Genomic DNA, 18,492 nt, shown 5'->3' with positions numbered 1-18,492 from the left:
CATTTCATTTTAATATACTTAAATGGTGTAGTTAAATAAGCAAATGTGAAATTGTTTTAAATTTATAGTAGTTTTAATATGTTTAATATATTTACACCAAAAGGAAACATAATCCCTTAAACACCTGTAGCATTAATTTTTTTACATTCTTAATTCATGCAATTATTATTGAGCAATAAAAAACTTAATGAAATAAAAAAATCTTAGTGTTGACATTGAAAAGAAACATTATAATTTAAACATCTGCCACTTGCATTTTTTAATTTGCCTTTAATTTTTCTTCTATTTTAAGAATTTTAATGATATATAGTTGTGTTAATATGTTTACACTGAAAGGAAACGTAATAACTTATGCGTCTAACGGGCAGATTTCAAAGAACTTTAATACCCACAATTCCTTGCGGCCACTTATCAGCCGGGTTTGTTCCTGTTTTGTTGATTACGTCGGCGGTAAGGGAGTTTGTGTCCCTAAATATTCTTTATGCACGTTTTCTTCTTCGTCTTTCTTTTTTAAGTTAAAGAAAGATGTCCACAGGCATGGAGTTTTTGCCTTCTTTGGAGAGCACTGCACTTTGATCGACTTTATTTCTACATGACTGACTTACTGCATGAAATATTAACCAATAGCAGAGCGGCAGAGGAGATGATTAGTCTGAGAAGAACGTTGACCTCTTTTCACTTTATTTCACAACACTCTTGTTGTCAGGACAAGATCCCTGCCGGATTCAGTTCACTGGAAAGAGGAAAATTCGCATACCCTGATCTGGACAGCGGGCCAGATTGTGTTGCTGTGGAGTGGAAATAATTTCACCCGTGGCAGAAATGAAGAGAGCTATTTCATTTCTGATAACTGTCTATGTCTCGGTGCCTGTCATTTTATACCTGTTCCCTTGGATACTGGGCCAAGTCATATTTGCTCACTTGTGTAAGTAATGTGTCTCGAGGCCTGGGTGTTTATTCAGAGTCAAGTTATTACATGTCGGATAGAGCAGATCTATCATTTAAATGTTTCCTAAAGTCACGTAATACTAAGGAGACCAAATCGCCATACGCAGTGTTGTGTAATGTTTATGATAAATGTTCTCATGGGAAATACTAATGCTGAAACAAACACTGTTAACAAGTTAACAACCTGTTGATCAAGATTATGTTACTGAACATCATTGTCATTATCCCGTTAAGTTCATTATATTAATATTTAGATTTGTAAGGCATCATCAATAGAAGATTTACCAATTTCATTTGATAAGTTGCTCTGCTGTCAAAAATAATTCAATCAAGGAGTCCTCTGAGATTGGTGTGATACTTAAGGTGTTTTAAATATCAGAGTAAACACTTGATTTCCTAGGAGTCTGGGTTCCTAGAACAACACAAAATGAGTTAATTGTTATACAACAAAATCACAATAATAGTATTTTGATATAATGATCATTTGTCTCATACTGGAAAAAAAATGTACCAAATGCTAGTGGCAATCGACTGCAACCACCACAATAACAAAAGTTTTTAATTGTCTTTAAGATGCTATTAAAATTGGATTCAAACAACTTCTATTTGAAGGGATTTACATAGCTTGATAACAAAAGTTTGTTTGTCTTTACAATAATAATTAGTATTACAGGACAGCCTGGCCAATGACATGGCATCTTTCTGTAATTTTACACATTTATTTCTTACAATTTAAGCCCAAAGAGTCTGATTTCTTTCATTTACCAGAGCACAATTTTTCTGTTATGCCGAAAAACTGAGGTGTGCTTTTTAAATTGCACGCTTCCCCCCCTAATACCAGCGATTAAGTGTGTAGTTAAACTTTGTTTGACATCGTTGAGGTAGAAGAAGATAGAAATAGGAAGAAGAGAGAGGGATGATGGAGAGAAAGCATAATAGGAGAAATCTATCAATCTATAAATTCTGTGGAACTGACAAAGCAACAGCACTGAGTTTTCTATTATAACAGCCTGGTTCATAGTAGAAGAGTACAGGTGCTAGACAAATAAGACTGCTGTGCAGCTAGAATCCCATATCAGACAAGGACAGGGCAACTTTCCTCTCCCAAAAATCCAGCAACTGGTCTCCTTGGTTCCCAGATGTTCACTGTACTGTACAATTTGATATGTTACAGTTTAATGTAGTTCGATATCTCATGGCATACAGTACACTGCAGCATAATCTGATATAATCTAATAAATCACAACACGACATACAAAAACATACTGACCTTGTGTGCTTTCGTTTCCTGCAGTGAGGTTTCCATTCTTTGTGGATCTCAGCAGACCTGAAGATGTCCTAAACCACACATGCAATTTCTACCTCAACACAGAGGAGGGAATCTCAGTTGGAGTGTGGTAGGTCATTTTTGGGATCCTGTTGTGTCCATTTATGTGAATCACTCGAAAATACCACGTGCATATTGAGTACAGGTGGCTCCAGACTGAATACAGCAATGGTGTAATCATTTAGCTGGACAAGACCCACTCAAAAGCTGCCTGCGTATCTTGAAATGTAAGTGGATTTGTTTGTATTGTTCACTATTTCCCTTTTGTCCCTCTCCGGCTTTGTGTCTCATAGGCATACGCTCCCTGCCAGCCAATGGGAGAAATCCGCCAGGAGAAGCCCTGAGTGGTACCGGGAGACTCTGGGAGACGGCACTCCTGTTATTATCTATCTCCACGGCAACATAGGGACCAGGTGGGATAAGAGCAGTAGGATAGAGATCCTTGAACTGATCCTAATGGAGTCTAGTGGGTATTACAGGACTGCTCAGGCCCCTGGTTTTGTCCACAGGAACAAAGCGCACAGGGGTTTGTGGGTCAGAGTAAATGAGACTGAAAGCCACTTGATTACTTGTATTCATTGCTCTTATTTTGCTTCTGCAGGGCAATAAATCACAGAGTACAACTGGTGAAGGTAAAATTCATAATCTGAAGCATGTTTATTTTTTAAATTCTGGTAAAATGCTTTTGACTCTAAGCTTTAAGATGATATTCAGATGTTTTTCTTTTGTAGATCTTAAGTGCTGCGGGGTACCATGTCTTATCTTTAGACTACAGAGGTAAGATGATTGTTGCTCATTAAGGGATCATTTTTCTGCTACACACAAACCAGATCTTCTGTTTGTTGTCCTGGAGGTTTGGAGCTATATATAAAAGCTCAAAATAAATACTTATAAAATACATTTCTTTCCTCTGTCAGTAATAACCGCATATATATCAGGACATAACAAAGAATTCCCCCAGTCCTTAGCAGGTCTTTAAATCATTTAAATACAACACATGAAATATTAAACTTTGTCTTTTTTTATATTTAATAAAAAAAATGAGCCAAACTTCAAACCTGTGTTTGAAAAGTACAATCCATGATTCAGTAGCAATTTTTTACATTACTTTATTTTTCTCTGACATTGTTTTGGAGGAATTTTGGCTAACTCTTATTTATAGCCTACTTCAATTCAATGAGATTTGTAGACATTCATTTATGCACAGCTCTCTTAGGGTCCTACCACAGCACTGCACAGATCCAGCCTGTTGCAGATTTAGTTTTGTGTTTGGGGTCACTGTCCTGTTTCATTAACCAGTTTCAGTCAATCTTTTTTGCCAGACAGATGGCCTTGTCACTGACTGTAGAATACTTTGGTGTGCAGAGTAGTTCATGGTTGACTTAATGCTGCTAGGTGCCCAAGCCCTGTGGCTGCAAAACAGGCCTGAATCATCACCCCTCCACCACTGTGCTGACAGTTTGAATGAGGTGTTTGTGCCGATATGCTGTGGATTATGGCGAAACATCTTTGGGCTCATCTGTCCAAAGGACATTGTTCCACGAGCCTTGTGGTTTGTTCAGATGCAACTTTGCAAAGTGTTGTTTAGAGAAGAGGCTTTCTCCTGACAACCCTTTCAAACAAGCCATAATTGTTCACTCTTTTTCTAATAGTACTGTCATGAACTTTAACTTGCTAACTGAGGCCTTTAGAGTCTGAGATGTGGCATGGGTTTTTTGCAGTTTTTACAAGAAATGCATGGCCTGACCTTCAGAAAATATATAACAAAGGAGAATCTGTTTAAAAAAGTTATAAGTCTCAAACAGAGTGTCCTGTCAGTGAGTATACTGCATAATCAGTATCTTTTAACAAGGTTTTGGAGATTCCACTGGGGACCCCAGTGAAGCTGGATTGACCAATGACGCCCTCTACCTGTACCACTGGGTAAAGAAACACAGCAGGGGGAGTCTCGTCTGTCTGTGGGGACACTCGCTTGGCTCCGGGTCAGTTTCTCTCTACAGCCAGTCATGTCAGCCATGTCCACCACTCATGGTGCAAAGCTAGGTGAAAGCTGTAGTAAGGAAGGAGTTTAAAACATAATTGGTTTTTTTTTTGTAGGGTGGCAACCAATGCAGCAGTGAAAATACAGGAGCAAGGTAGATATTTAAGCTTACTTTAAATGCCCACTAAACCATGGGAAATATGACTTTTAGGGTTACTTACGGCTGTGTGTGCATGTACGGCCTGTCACTGCCATTTTTCAACCTATCCTGAATCATTTATTTGTTCACGAAGTCACCGTTACCCATCTTTTCCACCGGAGAAAGTTTCATAGATTACAGTAGAAATAATAACAATTATCTCTGAATAGGGTTGAACTACCTCGGTTCAAAGTGCCTCACTGTTACAAACCCCTTTGGCTTAATGTGCATTTTGCAGTTAATCACTGAACAATGCAGCATGATGTTTCATTAGCAAGAAAACAGACTATTCAAGTCTATAAATGTAGTTTTAAACTCCAATCATTCATTTTATTTTCTGTTTTAATCAACTGCACTTCAATGTATTTAATCAGGGTCTGCTGTTGATGCTTTGATCCTTGAAGCTCCATACACAAGCGTCGGCGAAGTCGTAGTCAACCATCGGTTCACGAAGGTGTGGACAGTCATTGCACATTTGTTTATCTGCAGCTGCAGCCCTTGGGGCTATTTACAAATTCAGCAAAACACAGTTCTGTTCACTTTGTCTTGTTCAGAAAAAAAATGTCATGCCCTAATGAAGTGATTGCTAAGAGATTAATCACTTCATTAGAGCTGTTTGTGATTTTAAAAAACAAAAAAAAATAAATCACTGGGTATTTTTAATGAGCCACTCCAGAATAGTGAGTTGCAAAAGATAAGACTATAGGGGCACCACAGCTTTTGGTTTTTCCTCAAGCCCATTTTAATCTATACCAAAAAAAGCAACAGTTACATAAGAGTAATTGTATTGTTAAAGCCCCTCAATCGCAACAACAATTGTGACAGTTAGTTGCCCCAAACAGAGTCTAGCTTTGTTGGCATTCTCTTCCTGTTATAAAAGAGATTTTCCTCACCAGCATCACCAAATATTTCCTTATAGTGCATCACTGGGATTCTCTAATGTTGGAGGATCTTTACCATAAAGTATAAGGTGCTTTGAAATGACTGATGCTGCAAAAAGGGATAATATTAATACAACTGATCTAATACGGTTTAGTTTTGTGTGAATTGCTAATATTTACTCCACCTGGGACACATTTATAAAGTAGACTGGAGTCTCTCACAGAACCTTCTGTTCTGCCAGTGTTTTTGTATGCTGTTACAGTGCACAGGATATTGCAACATATTTGTGCAAAACTTTTTCCATCTTTTTTTCCCAGATGTACAGGTTCCTTCCAGGATTTGAGAGCTTGCTGTGGAACATAATGAAAAGGACCAACATAGTATTTGCTAATGATAAAAAGTAAGTGTGGCGTCTTTTACTCCGAAAGAAATGCCAAAGAGGTGTTCTGCATTTCCACATTAGATCTCTCTCACATGTTTTTACTCCAACATCTTTGCAGCTTGGAGTCGCTGATCAGTCCACTTCTTATTCTGCATTCAGAGGATGATAATGTTGTTCCTTATCACATGGGCCTGGAGGTACAGCTGGTACTCTTCCTCTCCATTTGGACAATTTCCTCTAGTGGACTTTGCTGCTTTCTTGCTGAATACTCTGTATTTGTTGTCTCCAGCTGTACGAGATATCACTCCAGACTCAGAGAAAATTCTACACAGATGCACACGTCAACATGATCTCCTACAGTGCAAGGCTTGGATTCTCCCACAGCAGCATCTACTTGGATCCCAATTTATCAGATGTGGTTAGGTAAGGTAATAGCTAAAATTGATTAATTGCTTTTCCATTGAAGGCGGTCTATTATGTTCATTTTTAGGTCCCCTTAACCCCTAAAATGAAAGCTTTTTCTGTTTTGGTTGCAGGAAATTTCTAGAAAACCTGAGACACTAGAGTGGCGTTCCCTCCTCCAGGCTCACAGTTCCTCATGGTCCTCATCGCTTTGTAGGTTTTGTGAAAAAAGTCCAACACACTGGCCAACTTCTTGCACAAAAGCTTCTATATCTTACAAAGATGTCAATAAAAGCACAGTACTGTATGTCATTACACTCTGTTTTTATTTCAACACTGAGAGGAACACGTGTTGATCAGAAATGTAAGTTTGCATACTTAAGTTACAAATGCCTTTAAATCCTTGAAATTGTTCTGAGTTTTTTCAGAAATGTAACAAATGTGAGAACAGTCAGCTGACTGTGATCCTACTGGATTCCTGAAACCTCCACCCACCCCCATAATGTTAAATATGAGCAAGTTGTTTGGAAATACTGAAGCTTGCTCAGCACAGTGACTCACAGTTTAAGCCTACTACATGCATTGTGCTAAAGAAGTGTAACAGTGCTTTGACAATAAAGAAGGAGGAAAGAAAAAAAAAAAAGAGAACTCCAAGTCCTTAAAACAGTTCAGTGACATGCAAATTGAAGGCTTAAACCAAACAGGAACGGTTAATATGCTGTAAACAAAAAGGCAGCCTCACAGTTTCTTAAGAGCTTTGACAGTTTCTTCGATGGCTTCCCTGGGCTCGCTTGGTGGCGGGATTTTGAGGTTGGTCGGCTCCACGCCCCACACCTCTGTGGCGTACTCTTTGATGGTTCTGTCGCTGGAGAACTTTCCCGTTGCAGCGATGTTCTTGATCACCATCTTCGTCCACTCCACTGGATTCTTTTAGAGAAAAAAATATATATAATTTATCATTTTAGGTTTTATATTTAGTCTTCTAAAAGTGTGATGGTAGCAAATACTTAATTTTGTGAATGAGTGTGCAAGTGCATGCATCATGGCGAGACTCTCACTAGCCAGTTAATTTTGCAGGTTTGTGTATGCGTGTGTAAAGTCTTTTCAACCTCCATTATTTTAAATTAACCAGCAGGGGACTATTTCAGTTGCCAAAAGAAGTCCATTTGTGACCTTAGTGAACATATTTTTAGCGAGTTTCTGGACCCCGTTGCTAGTTTCAGGTGTTATTCAGTACAGCATGATATTAATTTGGTAAATGATGGCCCACTTTAGAATTAAAGATAAATGAGAAAACAGGATATGGTTTTGGGCGTGGCAACCATGTGGTCGATAAGCTGGTACTGTAGGAGTGTGAGAACCATCAGTTTCTTCAAAACAATGTCTGCTGTCAAGTGCCCATCTTTTATATGCCAAACACTGCACATCTGTCTGAACAGATTTTGTTAATAACTGTGGAACCCTGTGATTAAGGGTTTTAAAGCTACTCATGCCCTGGTTTATCAGCAAAAGTGAGCTGGTGTGCTCCAAGTCCATGCAAGATGTTCTAAAGTTTTTGTATTTGTAAAGAGCGAGAACTTCTTATGTGGGAAATGGTTAGAAATAGTGCAAAAAGGACAGTGTAGAGAAGTAAAACTGTAATTAGAGCTGCATGTGCTACATTAAAGAATTTGATATTATACAGATGCTAAATGGGGAAATGTAAAGCAGCCTTTTTTATGAAAAACAAAAGGAGCAGACCAAAGAAAACTTTGCAAAGGTGTTGCAAAGCGAATATCACCTTGTAGAGCTTGCTGACTTTTTCTTGGCATTTCACGTAGGCTTCAAAGTCTGCAAATACCTTGAAACTGAAAAAAACAAAACAAACCCAACAAGCGTCAGATTTTTAAGACATTCAATTGTTGAAGACAGGCTGAGATGATCGTGCAATTTGAAATTACTCACCGGTCATGTTTGAAAAGCATCTCGGTGAGGTCTTTGAACAGCTCTGGATTTTTGGGGCTAAAGAATCCACCTGTGATCTGATCCATCACTTGCTTCAGCTCAGGAATCTTGTTGTAGTATGCCATGGCGTCATATCTAACAAAGAACAAGTAAGAAAGGTGGGTTTTCGCAGCATTAAGTTACTTATAAAAGATCAGAGTCTGTGAGAGACTTCCTTACCCCTTTTTATCCATTTCAGCTACATCCTCTACCCTCATGCCAAAAATGAAAAGGTTCTCCTCTCCGGCCTCCTCGGCCATCTCCACGTTGGCTCCATCCATGGTGCCGATGGTCAGGGCTCCATTCAGCATGAACTTCATGTTGCCCGTTCCTGAAGCCTCTGTGCCTGCAGTGGAGATCTGCTCTGACAAATCTGTGGCAGGAATCACTGAGGAAGAGCACATGAAAATTTAATTACTTGCAAAATATCTTTCTCAGTTTATCTGAGTGGCATTTTAAAGCGAATGGTACCTTTCTCTGCAAGAGACACTCTGTAGTTCTCAAGAAAGATGACCTTCAGCTTGTTGCCCACCACAGGGTCGTTGTTCACCACATCAGCGACTGAGGTGATCAGCTTGATGATCATCTTTGCCATGTGATACCCTGGTGCAGCCTGCAGAGCGTCACACAATCACAATCATTACCCTTCTTTGTCTGTTCATCGCACCAGAGTGTTTGATTTGGCTGAACTGCTACCTTTCCACCGATGATCACAGTTCGTGGTACAAAAGGTGCGGTAGGGTTCATTTTGATGCCTATGAAGCAAAATAAAAAATAAAATAAAGAAACTCAATATTAGTGATTTAAACAAAAACCATCTGGACTCTATTCATTTTCAGAAAGTTACTGATTTAGTCAAAATTAATGAATTAAAAACCTGCTCACACATTTAGGGCATGGAGCAAAGCACACAAAAAGCAGCATTTTACACACTCACACAGTCATTTTAAGTAATTTTCAGTGTTTTAAATTTGGGGGATTTGCATTTTTTACTTCTTAGATCCATCTTTTTCCTGTTGGCTTGTTTCTGAAATTTGAGAAGAAAAACATTTGGGAAATATTTTTTGCTTTCTTTTGAGAATTTGATGAGAACAAAAAAATGTTACTAGTCAGTTTCTTTTAGCATAAAGAGCAGAAACAGCTTAAAAAAAATAAAAATAAATATTGGGCCTAACAGTGCAGATCTGCTAGGCTGCTGCCTGCTCCAGCTGTACATAAAGTTCTCAAACTGAGGGGAGCAGTGAGCCACTGCAGGTGAACAAACATGAAAAATATAGATTGAAAGAATTAGTTATGCAGGGAACATCAAGTGCCTCATTAAAATTCAGCTCTGATGCTTTTCATTGCCAAAAAACCGACACATGGTCAGCAGAAAACTTGAGAACTCCTGAGCTGAGCACATCTAAATAAAGCCAAAATGTAATCTTATGCAACTCATTGGCTTGAAGCTCAGAGTGAAGCTGCCTGGATTGCCACATTGCATGACATATATGGCATCTGTGTGCAGAACATTTCCAAAACAGGAAAGGACTTTAAGTGCAGGTATAGTCAGCATCATGCTGCACAGAAGAAAAGTGCTGATGAAACTGATGTCCTGATTATTACAACCTCGGGGCTGCATGGAAAATTCCCACAGCTGAGTCAGACGGCCTTTGCTTTAACATGCACAGCTGGGTGGGGAATCTGCCACATCGGGACGTGTCAGATTGTGTCATGTAAATTCTCACTCAGAAAATCAGCCATTATTAAGGCTTTTGGCACTGAGCAATCAAACTGCACGTACGGTTGTACATAGTGATGATGTGCAGGCAGTTAAGGAGCTGGCGCTTGTATTCGTGGATCCTCTTCACGTGGACGTCAAACATGGAGGCTGGGTTGATTTTCACTGGGTACTCCTTCTCCAGGTACTGGGCAAATTTCACCTTGTTGTCCTGTGAGAAAAGGAAAAGAAAAGAAATATGTGACTTGGCAGGAAGTTGCTGAGGTGAAATTGCTAAATAACTGACGAGTGCCGCCTGGACACGTACCAGGTTTGAAAACCACAAACTGCAATCATGCACAACACAATCAGATCGTTTGAGCCTGCAATGATGTGCACAGGCATTTAAAAATGATATGTCATTTTCCACCGAAGATCAAATTTTTAGTTTCATGGTGCAGCAGAACAAACACTACCATGCAATCATAAGCTACATAAGCATAAGGGCTAATGGTTAGAATCAATTCATGTAAGTGGAGATCATTTATCTGCATTTCAGGAGTGGGACCACACCTGATACCCTCCCTTTCCGGTCCTATGTCTATCTATGCCTCACATGGGTATCTGCCCAGCCTGGGAGCTTCTGCCAGTCCGCTCTGAGGCCTTCCCCAAACTGCATCATCAATTTACGATGGCCCATCTGCCATTGTCCAATCTAAAAGGAGGATGTGGTCTCAGCTAGTGAAACTTATTTAAAAAAAAAAAAAATAAAATAAAAAAGTATCAGAAGAAACCAATAAATGCTATATGCAGTTCTGAGGCGTTCTTGAATCCAGTGCCATTACAGCATTTTCTGTCTGGATAGTGGTGCAAGGAGTATTTACTAAAAGACTGCAGAACAATGCTACGACTGGTATTAACAGATATGATTTCAGTACAAACAATAGTGATGCAACAGTGTGTAAACCAGAACCAGTCCAGTGGCAGATGGTTGTAAAATCACTGAGCAAAAAAGATTTTACAGCACAACTCCTGCTTTACTGCAAGGGACAGACAGAAAATAAAAAGGGATTTTTAAATATTCCACAACTATTCTTTTATTTAAAATTAATCAATTATGTCTGCCAGATGAATGTAGCTCAATATCGTCTTTCAAGTGTTTGAGCATTAGAGTGCTTTTGACTGCTCCCTAATTCCTGATGCCCTTCCCATTTATCCAGGCTTCACATCATCGCTGGGACTTCACAAACCCGTGTCCTCCCAGTTTCAAATCGGGGATCTTTTGCATGTAAGACACTACATCTGGAAGCCACTCCCAATGAAGCTGAAGTATAAATGCCCACTTTTTAAAATTTTACTCTTAAAAGCACAGTAATTGAATAAATCTCAGTACTCAGGTACTTTGCAGTGACACCTTCCACGTTACCTGTTTCACTTTAGAGACATCGCGGATGAAGGTAGCATCATCAACAAGGTCATTTAGCTTCCACAGTTCACCGAGGTCCCTCACATAATCCTCCCCGATGGCCTGAAAGACACTTAAGGTCAGGCTAAAATATGCAAACACACATCGACAGTTTACACTTCAGCAGACTGTTTGTAAAACAGCAAGTAAATGCTCTGCCAAGAACACAGCCGCTTGATACATCTCTAAAGATTTAGGGGTCTTAAGCGGTCTCTTGGCATCATTACTGCAGCTGAAACAGACCTCGGCTATAAGCTCCGCCAGTCCAGGGTTACAGAGGAGCAGCCAGCGTCTGGGAGTGATGCCATTGGTTTTGTTCTGAAACTTGTTTGGTTCTAGTTCACTGAAATTACGAAACCTAAAGGAGGAAAGAGAGAAATGTTCAGAAGGATAGCTGTTATAGTAAAGCTTTTAAAACCAGCAGCAACACTACAGCATTTGTAATGGTCTCCTTAACCACATAGCATTCATATACAGAAAAATGAATAATTATCATCTCCTGCTGAATTTGTAAGTCTGCTCACTACTTATTTCACTCAGTGACATGCAAATCAGTTGATAACTTTCATGTTTTGTTCTGGATTTTTAGGTGATATTTTGTCTCTCTCCATTAAAACGAAACTACCCTAAAAATTTATGTTGTGTTTGCGTGTTTGGAAGCGAGCAAACATAAGCGTTACCCATTTAGCTTCTGTTTTAGAAAAAATTGGAAAGTACACGTCAACAAGCAGCCACCTGAAAATGTCCTTCAGCATTACAGTACCACACAGGTATTGAGGGTTTTGGCCTTTAGGAGAGTTTCAACATGCAGTTGATGTAATGGTGAATAAAAGAGGTAAAGATTCAGTCCTGTTGTAACATATGAAGCCATGCTCATTTAGCAACAAGTGGTGCAAACGTTCTCTTTTAAGCATCTGTTATAACGACATTTAAAGATTTCCATTCTAAAATCACTCAATTTAATGGCAGCTGCAGCGCTCGTTTGGTCTTTAGTCTGATATTCGATCGACTTTTTTACTGCATCCAGCAGCAGAGGGCTTACACTTGGGTCTTGATGATGTTGGAGTGTATCTCAGCGACTCCGTTGACTGCGTGCGATCCCACGATGCACAGGTGCGCCATGTTCACCCTCTTGCCTCCGTCCTCTTCAATCAGAGACATTTTTCTCAGCTTGTCCATGTCGTTTGGATATAGAGCTGCAATTTTCTGCAGAAAGAGAATAGGTGGTGACATGTCAATCTCATGAATCATCAATGCAGTTTCTCATTATAGACACTCTTAATGCAAAACTAAAGAGCTGAAAAAGTCCAGCACACACACATCAAGGTGGGCCTGATTGATCTGGTAGATGATTTGCAGGTGTCTGGGTAGGAGTTTTTCCATCAACTGCACAGGCCAGCGCTCCAGAGCCTCGGGGAGGACTGTGTGGTTAGTGTAGGCAAAGGTGCGCCTTGTGAGGTCCCAGGCCTGAAAATAAAGATAAAATTTATTCTTTTGCAGTCATTTACACACATTCTTGATTTCATCTCTTCTCCCAGTTGATTAAAAGCCTCCAACTGCCTGCATTTTACTTCTTAACATGGCAGTCAACTTCTTCTGCTTTGCCTATGCAATACTGAAGCATCTGTTTCTTGTGCTACCTTACTTGCCCATAGTTGTTCATTATTTCCTAATTAAAGCTTGTTTTAAGTCGGTCAATTTCTACTAACCGTGTCCCAGTCGATTTTCTCAATGTCCAGAAAGATTCTCATCAGCTCGGGGATGGCCATGGCTGGATGTGTGTCATTTAGCTGGATGGCGACCTGAAAAACACGGCATCCTGTATTTAGATGTTAGTTTCCTTCCCGTTGACCTCCTATAATTGTTGCTATAATCTCTTTGAATTAAACGCACACATTGCTTAATTTTTGCTCCAAATCAGATAAACACTACGTGCATAAATTTAATATGCATGGTGAATATCTTTCCCTCATCTTTCTAGTAGATCACTGTTCTGCTTTAATCTTCTATGAATACAGAACTTTATTGTGCAAGTGAAGAAGTATCTTTGAGAAAAACTGACTGGTGCTGACACACAGGTTTGTTTGGAAACAGCAAAATAACTGCTCCTTGCTACAACAGGATGGTCAAAGTTACAAAATACAATGAAGTAATGCACTGCAAATCCACTGAAACAGATGCTACCATTTTGCCTTTATTATTATAAATATTAGAAAACTCAGCGGGTTACTTTGTCTGGGAAGCTCTTGAATGACGTGCGACCGGGTATGCCTTTCTTAGTGGTCTTGAAGCGACGGATGATGTCTTGGAGTGTGGCTGCCACGACAAAGTATTCCTGCTTCAGACGAAGTTCTTTTCCTTCAAAAAACTGTAACAACAAGTGTTATAAGTGGAGGAAAAGAAAAAAAAAAAGAAATATGTGTCTTGCACTTAATGCAAAAGAGTGACGATATTGAAATCGACTACCTATAAACTTACATTGTCATTTGGGTAAAGTACACGGGAGATGTTCTCTGCCAGGTTTCTGTCCAGAACGGCTTGGATGTAATCTCCCACATTAACTACAGACAAATATTACAAATTCAATGCTTTAAATTTAAAGTGAAAGAACAAAAAATGTGCAGGAGGGGGGGGGATGCAGCGTTTGAGGGATTTGGCAATGCATAAATCTTGTTGCATGTTTCCAGTCTTGCAGCAGTTGTGCAAAATTTGTCAGTTGAATACTTAAAAAAGGAAACATGACTTTAAGCAACTATGCATTTGTTAAGTGTAATTTCCGAGTTTGTTCTCGCAATGACAAAAAGTAGTTGGAGCCTCACGCCACTGCTGGTAAAATATTCAAGCAGCCGACTCAGAGAAATTTAAATAGACAGTGAAAATTCATGACCTACAGTCTTTCAAGTTAAAATCATTGGGAGCGCGGGCAGACCACAGCCTCATGGTGTTCACAGTGTTGTTCATATAGCCAGGGATGGGTGTGTCATAAGGCATTGCGAGAACCACCTGCAAGTTAAAACACACAAAAACCCCCAAAACACATTTATAGAATACTGTGATGTACTCTCCCGTTTTCCCAACTGCCCCAATAACCAAAAACACACCATAAATTAACATTTTTTATGCCTTCTTAACAATATTCTTATAGTAGGATACTATGTTGAAGAGCTGGTGTGCATACATTTATGGATGTTTGTCTGTTTTGCTGATTCTCATCAGCTGTAACTAATAAAGACTTCCATATTCATGCATTGCTGAAATAACCTATAAAACCTATTTCTTACTTCATCAATAATTCTGTATCAGTACCTGAGTGTCAACCCATTTTGGGCCATCTCTCGTTTCCTCCACTCGTCCATAGAAGTGCACGGGCAGCATGTACTCGGGGCGAGCCTTCTCCCAGGGGTTTCCATGTCTCAGCCAGTCATCTGCCTCTTCCACCTACAGTAGGTCACAAGTTAGAGCTCCAGGATAAGAGTCACTGAACGAGACACAAAAACTCCACTTAGAGCACGTGGTCCAATCAGGGCCCTATTCCAAGTGGCATGTTCAACAAACCAAGTTAAATAATTAACTCTGAATCGATCAACTCAGACTGGAGTTGAGAATTAGTTCAATCAGCTCCGAGTATATTGACCTTGAGTAAAGCACGTGCATGAGTAGACAAAAGAAAATCATCACGATTCATCGTGGCAACAGATAAATAAAGAGCAGAAGCTCTATTTTAATAAAAAAAAATTAAAAAAAAGAACATGTCTCAGTGCTGATTATGATATTTTACTATAAAAGACAGGAGAGAACAAAGGAGTTATGTTAGTTTGCTAAGTCCACTCTGTCACCAAGACAGTGGGATGGACCTGCCCTCAAGTCAGTTTTTCATTAAACAAAAGCTGTTTTTGCAGAAGTTAAAGATGTCAGGAATATAGGTCATCTTGGGACAAACATTTAATGGTCAATAAATGCTGGGACAAAATAAATAAATAATAAAATAAAGGGAACATAAAAGGTTTAGGACAGGATGAGCTGAGAAAGAGTTAGAATAGATCTAAGTAGATCTTTTTTGGATCTATCCTGCTGTGAAAGTGGGCTCTGACCTGGACACAGGTTGCTGATCTGTTATGTGGAGTCACTGCAATCTGACCCACTGAGACTGAATCGGGTGATTTTGAGTGAAATATACAAACTTTTACAAATGTAATCAGATTACAAGCAGACTGCCTGCAGGCTACTTTTTAAAAATTCACTTTCAAAATAGATTTTCACTCAGTTCAGTCTCATCTTTACTCCACACAGTGTGGCAGACTTTGTACAGAGAAGTTATTTAAACAGTGATTGCTACAGTATTGTAGAGTAAATTTTTCCGGTGGGGACCAACTGGCTGACAGTCTGACAGCTGCATTAGTGTCCACAGAGTCACAGGGTTACAAAGAGGTAGGCTACAGAGTATGGAACATAATCACCGCCTCTGTTCTCATACATTGATGAGTGAACGATCATGAATGTGTTCATCTTAAACATAATAAAATAGTGACCTACTATCCAACTGGGATCTTTGATAGCAACTTTATGAATGAGGAAATGAAACTGAGCGTCATTCAGCTGGCGTGTGCGCTGCAGGAGGGGAGGAGTCAGAGTTTGGTGAAGAAAACCTCCCAGTGATCAGGTGAAGTTTACAGAGTCCGTTATTCCCGCGATTGACTCACAGTTGACGTTAACTCATCTCAGGGTTCACAAACTCGGAGTTGCTGGCTACAGCAGCTTCCTCGAGTAGATTTTGAGTTTACACTGTTCACCAGCAACAGGGATTGATACATGCAGGTTCAGTCACACTGTGCAGGTTTATAGGTTGCTGTTCAGAAGTCCATGTTTACACTGAGAGTTTGAACTTCAAATAAGCAGCAAAAAAAAATCCAAAGGGCAGAAGCCTTTTGCTTTATCACAAGATACACAATTTTTTTTGTTCCTATACAATCAACCAACCAGCTTCTTGCATCACTCGAGCAGTGCTAAACAGAGCTGAACACAGGTTTTTATTAATGATTAGCTTTAAGAGTATTCTGACCTAATTTGGCCGAAATCAGCCTTGAGAAGACAAAGAAACCAAGAGTTCGAGAAAAGCGAGAATATGTGGTTGAGTTTAATCAGTTTCATTGTAGTTTAACTGCAAGAGTCCACAAAAAAGGGTAATTAATGTAAAGCTTTGAAAATAAGGTGCAGGTACCTGCCAGCCGTCTCTTATCTTCTGGTTAAAGATCCCGTATTCATATCGAATGCCATAACCGTACGCTGCAAGTCCCAAGGTGGCCATTGAATCCAGGAAACATGCTGTGTGCAGAAGAATTAGACATGAAATCAGAAACATAAAACCCCTGTAGTGAAATTAGAATTGAATTTATTTTAATGGCTGGAAGTTGATAGAATAGGCACACAGAGATATTTGATAGAGGACTGCCAAAATAACCTGGAAATAGCAATGACATATTGCTGTAGTGGAGATAAGGAGATAAGGAGTTCGCCTGCAAAATGACTCATCTTTAACCCTTTTGCGGAGTTGCAGCACACTGAATTTTATTTTTTGTTTTCCAGCTTTTCCTGTTAGTTAGGACTCCCAGAGGAGAGCGTGGGCAATGAAAACCTTTTCCTCCCCTTCTCTCAGCCTCCTTTTAAACACTTGCATTATTTTACCTGCCAGTCGGCCCAGACCTCCATTCCCCAGCCCTGCATCCTCTTCCATCTCCTCCAGCTCTTCCATGTCCAGGCCAAGCTACAGTAAAGCATTAAAAAGCAAAACAAAAACAGAAAAAAATCAGCAGTGTCATTATGTACGGTCAGCTTGTGCGGCTGTGGATGCTGCAGAAATTGCTGCAATAAACCAGACCTGATAGATGGCTTCATCGCAGGCGTTCTGCAGCCCGAGGTTGATCATTGTGTTTTGGAGTGTTCTGCCCATGTAGAACTCCAGAGACAGATAGTACACTCGCTGGTCATGTGGAAAGAAACAGAAACACTAAATATTTGCACCTGCTACATCTTTTTCACCTATCAGTCTTCAACTACCCCAAAACACTGATAAAGTCTTTGTGTGACTGTGGCTTTTGTTGCAGTTTCAGAAATGAAGCACTAAGTGCAACAGAGAGCCATTTTTTTCTGCATAAAAAAAAAAAAAGAAAGAACAGTGGCTCATTCTAACAAGGAAAATTTTATGCAGCGTTAAAGTACCTCCCATAAAAAGGGAAACACTAAAGCGCATAAAGTTGTAGTTTTTTTGTTCTCTCGTTTTAAATTTCAGGAAATGCATTCTCTGAGGAAACAGTCTACATGTAGAGATATTTTTAATCTGTCAGTTTGACACTCTGCAGAATAGGTTGGCTGCACTACAGCTGTGTGCGCGTTTGTGGTGGAGTTTAACTTTGACACTAAAACTTCTTGCTTTTACCTTTGGGTCCACCTCATAATAAAACTGCTGTGTTCTGATCCATCTCCCCACCAGGTGATCTCTCACGGTGTGGGCCAGGGCAAAGTAATAATCCCTTGGCGTTGCAATGTTTCTGTCTTTCACCAAAGTAAAGTGCAGGTGTCGATTAAAGCCCTTCTTCAGCTCTGCCACGTTCTCCACTCCCACGATCCCCCTGATACTGATCTGCTTGCGCTTCTCCTGGTCGGTGAGAGGTGTCGCCATGGTGGGTGCGCAGTTTCGGGCCTGAGGAACCGTGCCTGTCCTGGACTGAAAGTGAAGTTAAATGGGAAGAGAGTTGCCGTTTTCATGCACTAGTCTCCTCCTCATGCTGGTTGTTATTGGTGAGTGCAGGGGGAGGGTGTTACCCTGTGGTGCCTCTGCTGACCTGAAAACAGCAGGAAGCAGAAACACCACAGATAAAGAATGAATGGCTCTTTATCTGCAGTTTTTTTTTTTTTTTTTTTTTTTGGTATGATTTGATGTTATATAAAGGTGAGAAAGTGCTGACTGCCCTGAGTGGTTTTATATGTAACGTAACAACACATGCAAATATGTATACATGCATATAATAAATATATAAAATATTTTTTAAATATAATATAGAATTTTTTGCACGCTGTCATTTTGGGTAGCTTCCAAACTCTGTCTGGCCCCTCCAGTAGGTCCCTAGAGACACACCAGGGGACAAACTAATGATTTTATCCCAATCGAAAACGTAACTTTTTTATTCTTCAGATAATTACTGAGGAGTTAGAAAATCACTAATTTGC

General features: G+C 39.7%; 2 protein-coding genes across 2 annotated transcripts; one reads left to right on the top strand and one right to left on the bottom strand.

Moving 5' to 3' along the window:
- The first annotated feature begins 454 nt into the window (after positions 1 to 454).
- Positions 455 to 6,363, top strand: LOC134644368 (lysophosphatidylserine lipase ABHD12-like). Its single transcript, XM_063497366.1, has 12 exons — positions 455 to 925; positions 2,243 to 2,345; positions 2,569 to 2,688; positions 2,877 to 2,907; positions 3,007 to 3,052; positions 4,128 to 4,257; positions 4,373 to 4,410; positions 4,830 to 4,909; positions 5,655 to 5,737; positions 5,838 to 5,916; positions 6,009 to 6,142; positions 6,256 to 6,363. The coding sequence occupies exons 1-12, from the start codon at positions 823 to 825 to the stop codon at positions 6,281 to 6,283; spliced, it is 975 nt and encodes a 324-aa protein (XP_063353436.1). The 5' UTR covers positions 455 to 822; the 3' UTR covers positions 6,284 to 6,363.
- Positions 6,364 to 6,428: 65 nt separating this feature from the next.
- On the bottom strand, positions 6,429 to 18,018 carry pygl (phosphorylase, glycogen, liver). The gene is made up of 20 exons (XM_063497365.1): positions 17,702 to 18,018; positions 17,144 to 17,245; positions 16,951 to 17,029; positions 16,487 to 16,590; positions 14,575 to 14,706; positions 14,160 to 14,271; positions 13,747 to 13,829; positions 13,499 to 13,636; positions 12,978 to 13,070; positions 12,589 to 12,735; positions 12,311 to 12,474; positions 11,512 to 11,626; positions 11,230 to 11,331; positions 9,888 to 10,035; positions 8,801 to 8,859; positions 8,576 to 8,717; positions 8,285 to 8,492; positions 8,066 to 8,200; positions 7,902 to 7,968; positions 6,429 to 7,048 (listed from the first exon to the last, which is right to left on the bottom strand). Exons 1-20 carry the CDS (start codon positions 17,942 to 17,944, stop codon positions 6,860 to 6,862), a joined length of 2,562 nt encoding a protein of 853 aa, XP_063353435.1. The 5' UTR covers positions 17,945 to 18,018; the 3' UTR covers positions 6,429 to 6,859.
- Between the last annotated feature and the right edge of the window lie 474 nt (positions 18,019 to 18,492).

This window comes from Pelmatolapia mariae, linkage group LG16_19 (assembly GCF_036321145.2).
Source record: "Pelmatolapia mariae isolate MD_Pm_ZW linkage group LG16_19, Pm_UMD_F_2, whole genome shotgun sequence".
NCBI classification, from domain to species: domain Eukaryota; kingdom Metazoa; phylum Chordata; class Actinopteri; order Cichliformes; family Cichlidae; genus Pelmatolapia; species Pelmatolapia mariae.
The sequence above is the reverse complement of the archived record's forward strand: the minus strand, read 5'-3'. Positions and strand labels throughout refer to the sequence as shown.

Bases quoted from the DNA above. Each gene is read 5' to 3' on its own strand.
- LOC134644368 (XM_063497366.1), top strand. From the start codon at position 823: ATGAAGAGAGCTATTTCATTTCTGATAACTGTCTATGTCTCGGTGCCT. The intron at 2,346-2,568 runs GTAGGTCATTTT...TGTGTCTCATAG, and splicing joins GGAATCTCAGTTGGAGTGTG to GCATACGCTCCCTGCCAGCC. The intron at 2,908-3,006 runs GTAAAATTCATA...TTTCTTTTGTAG, and splicing joins ACAGAGTACAACTGGTGAAG to ATCTTAAGTGCTGCGGGGTA.
- pygl (XM_063497365.1), bottom strand. From the start codon at position 17,944: ATGGCGACACCTCTCACCGACCAGGAGAAGCGCAAGCAGATCAGTATC. The intron at 17,246-17,701 runs GTAAAAGCAAGA...CCACATGACCAG, and splicing joins ATTATGAGGTGGACCCAAAG to CGAGTGTACTATCTGTCTCT. The intron at 17,030-17,143 runs GTCTGGTTTATT...GCTTTACTGTAG, and splicing joins GCGATGAAGCCATCTATCAG to CTTGGCCTGGACATGGAAGA.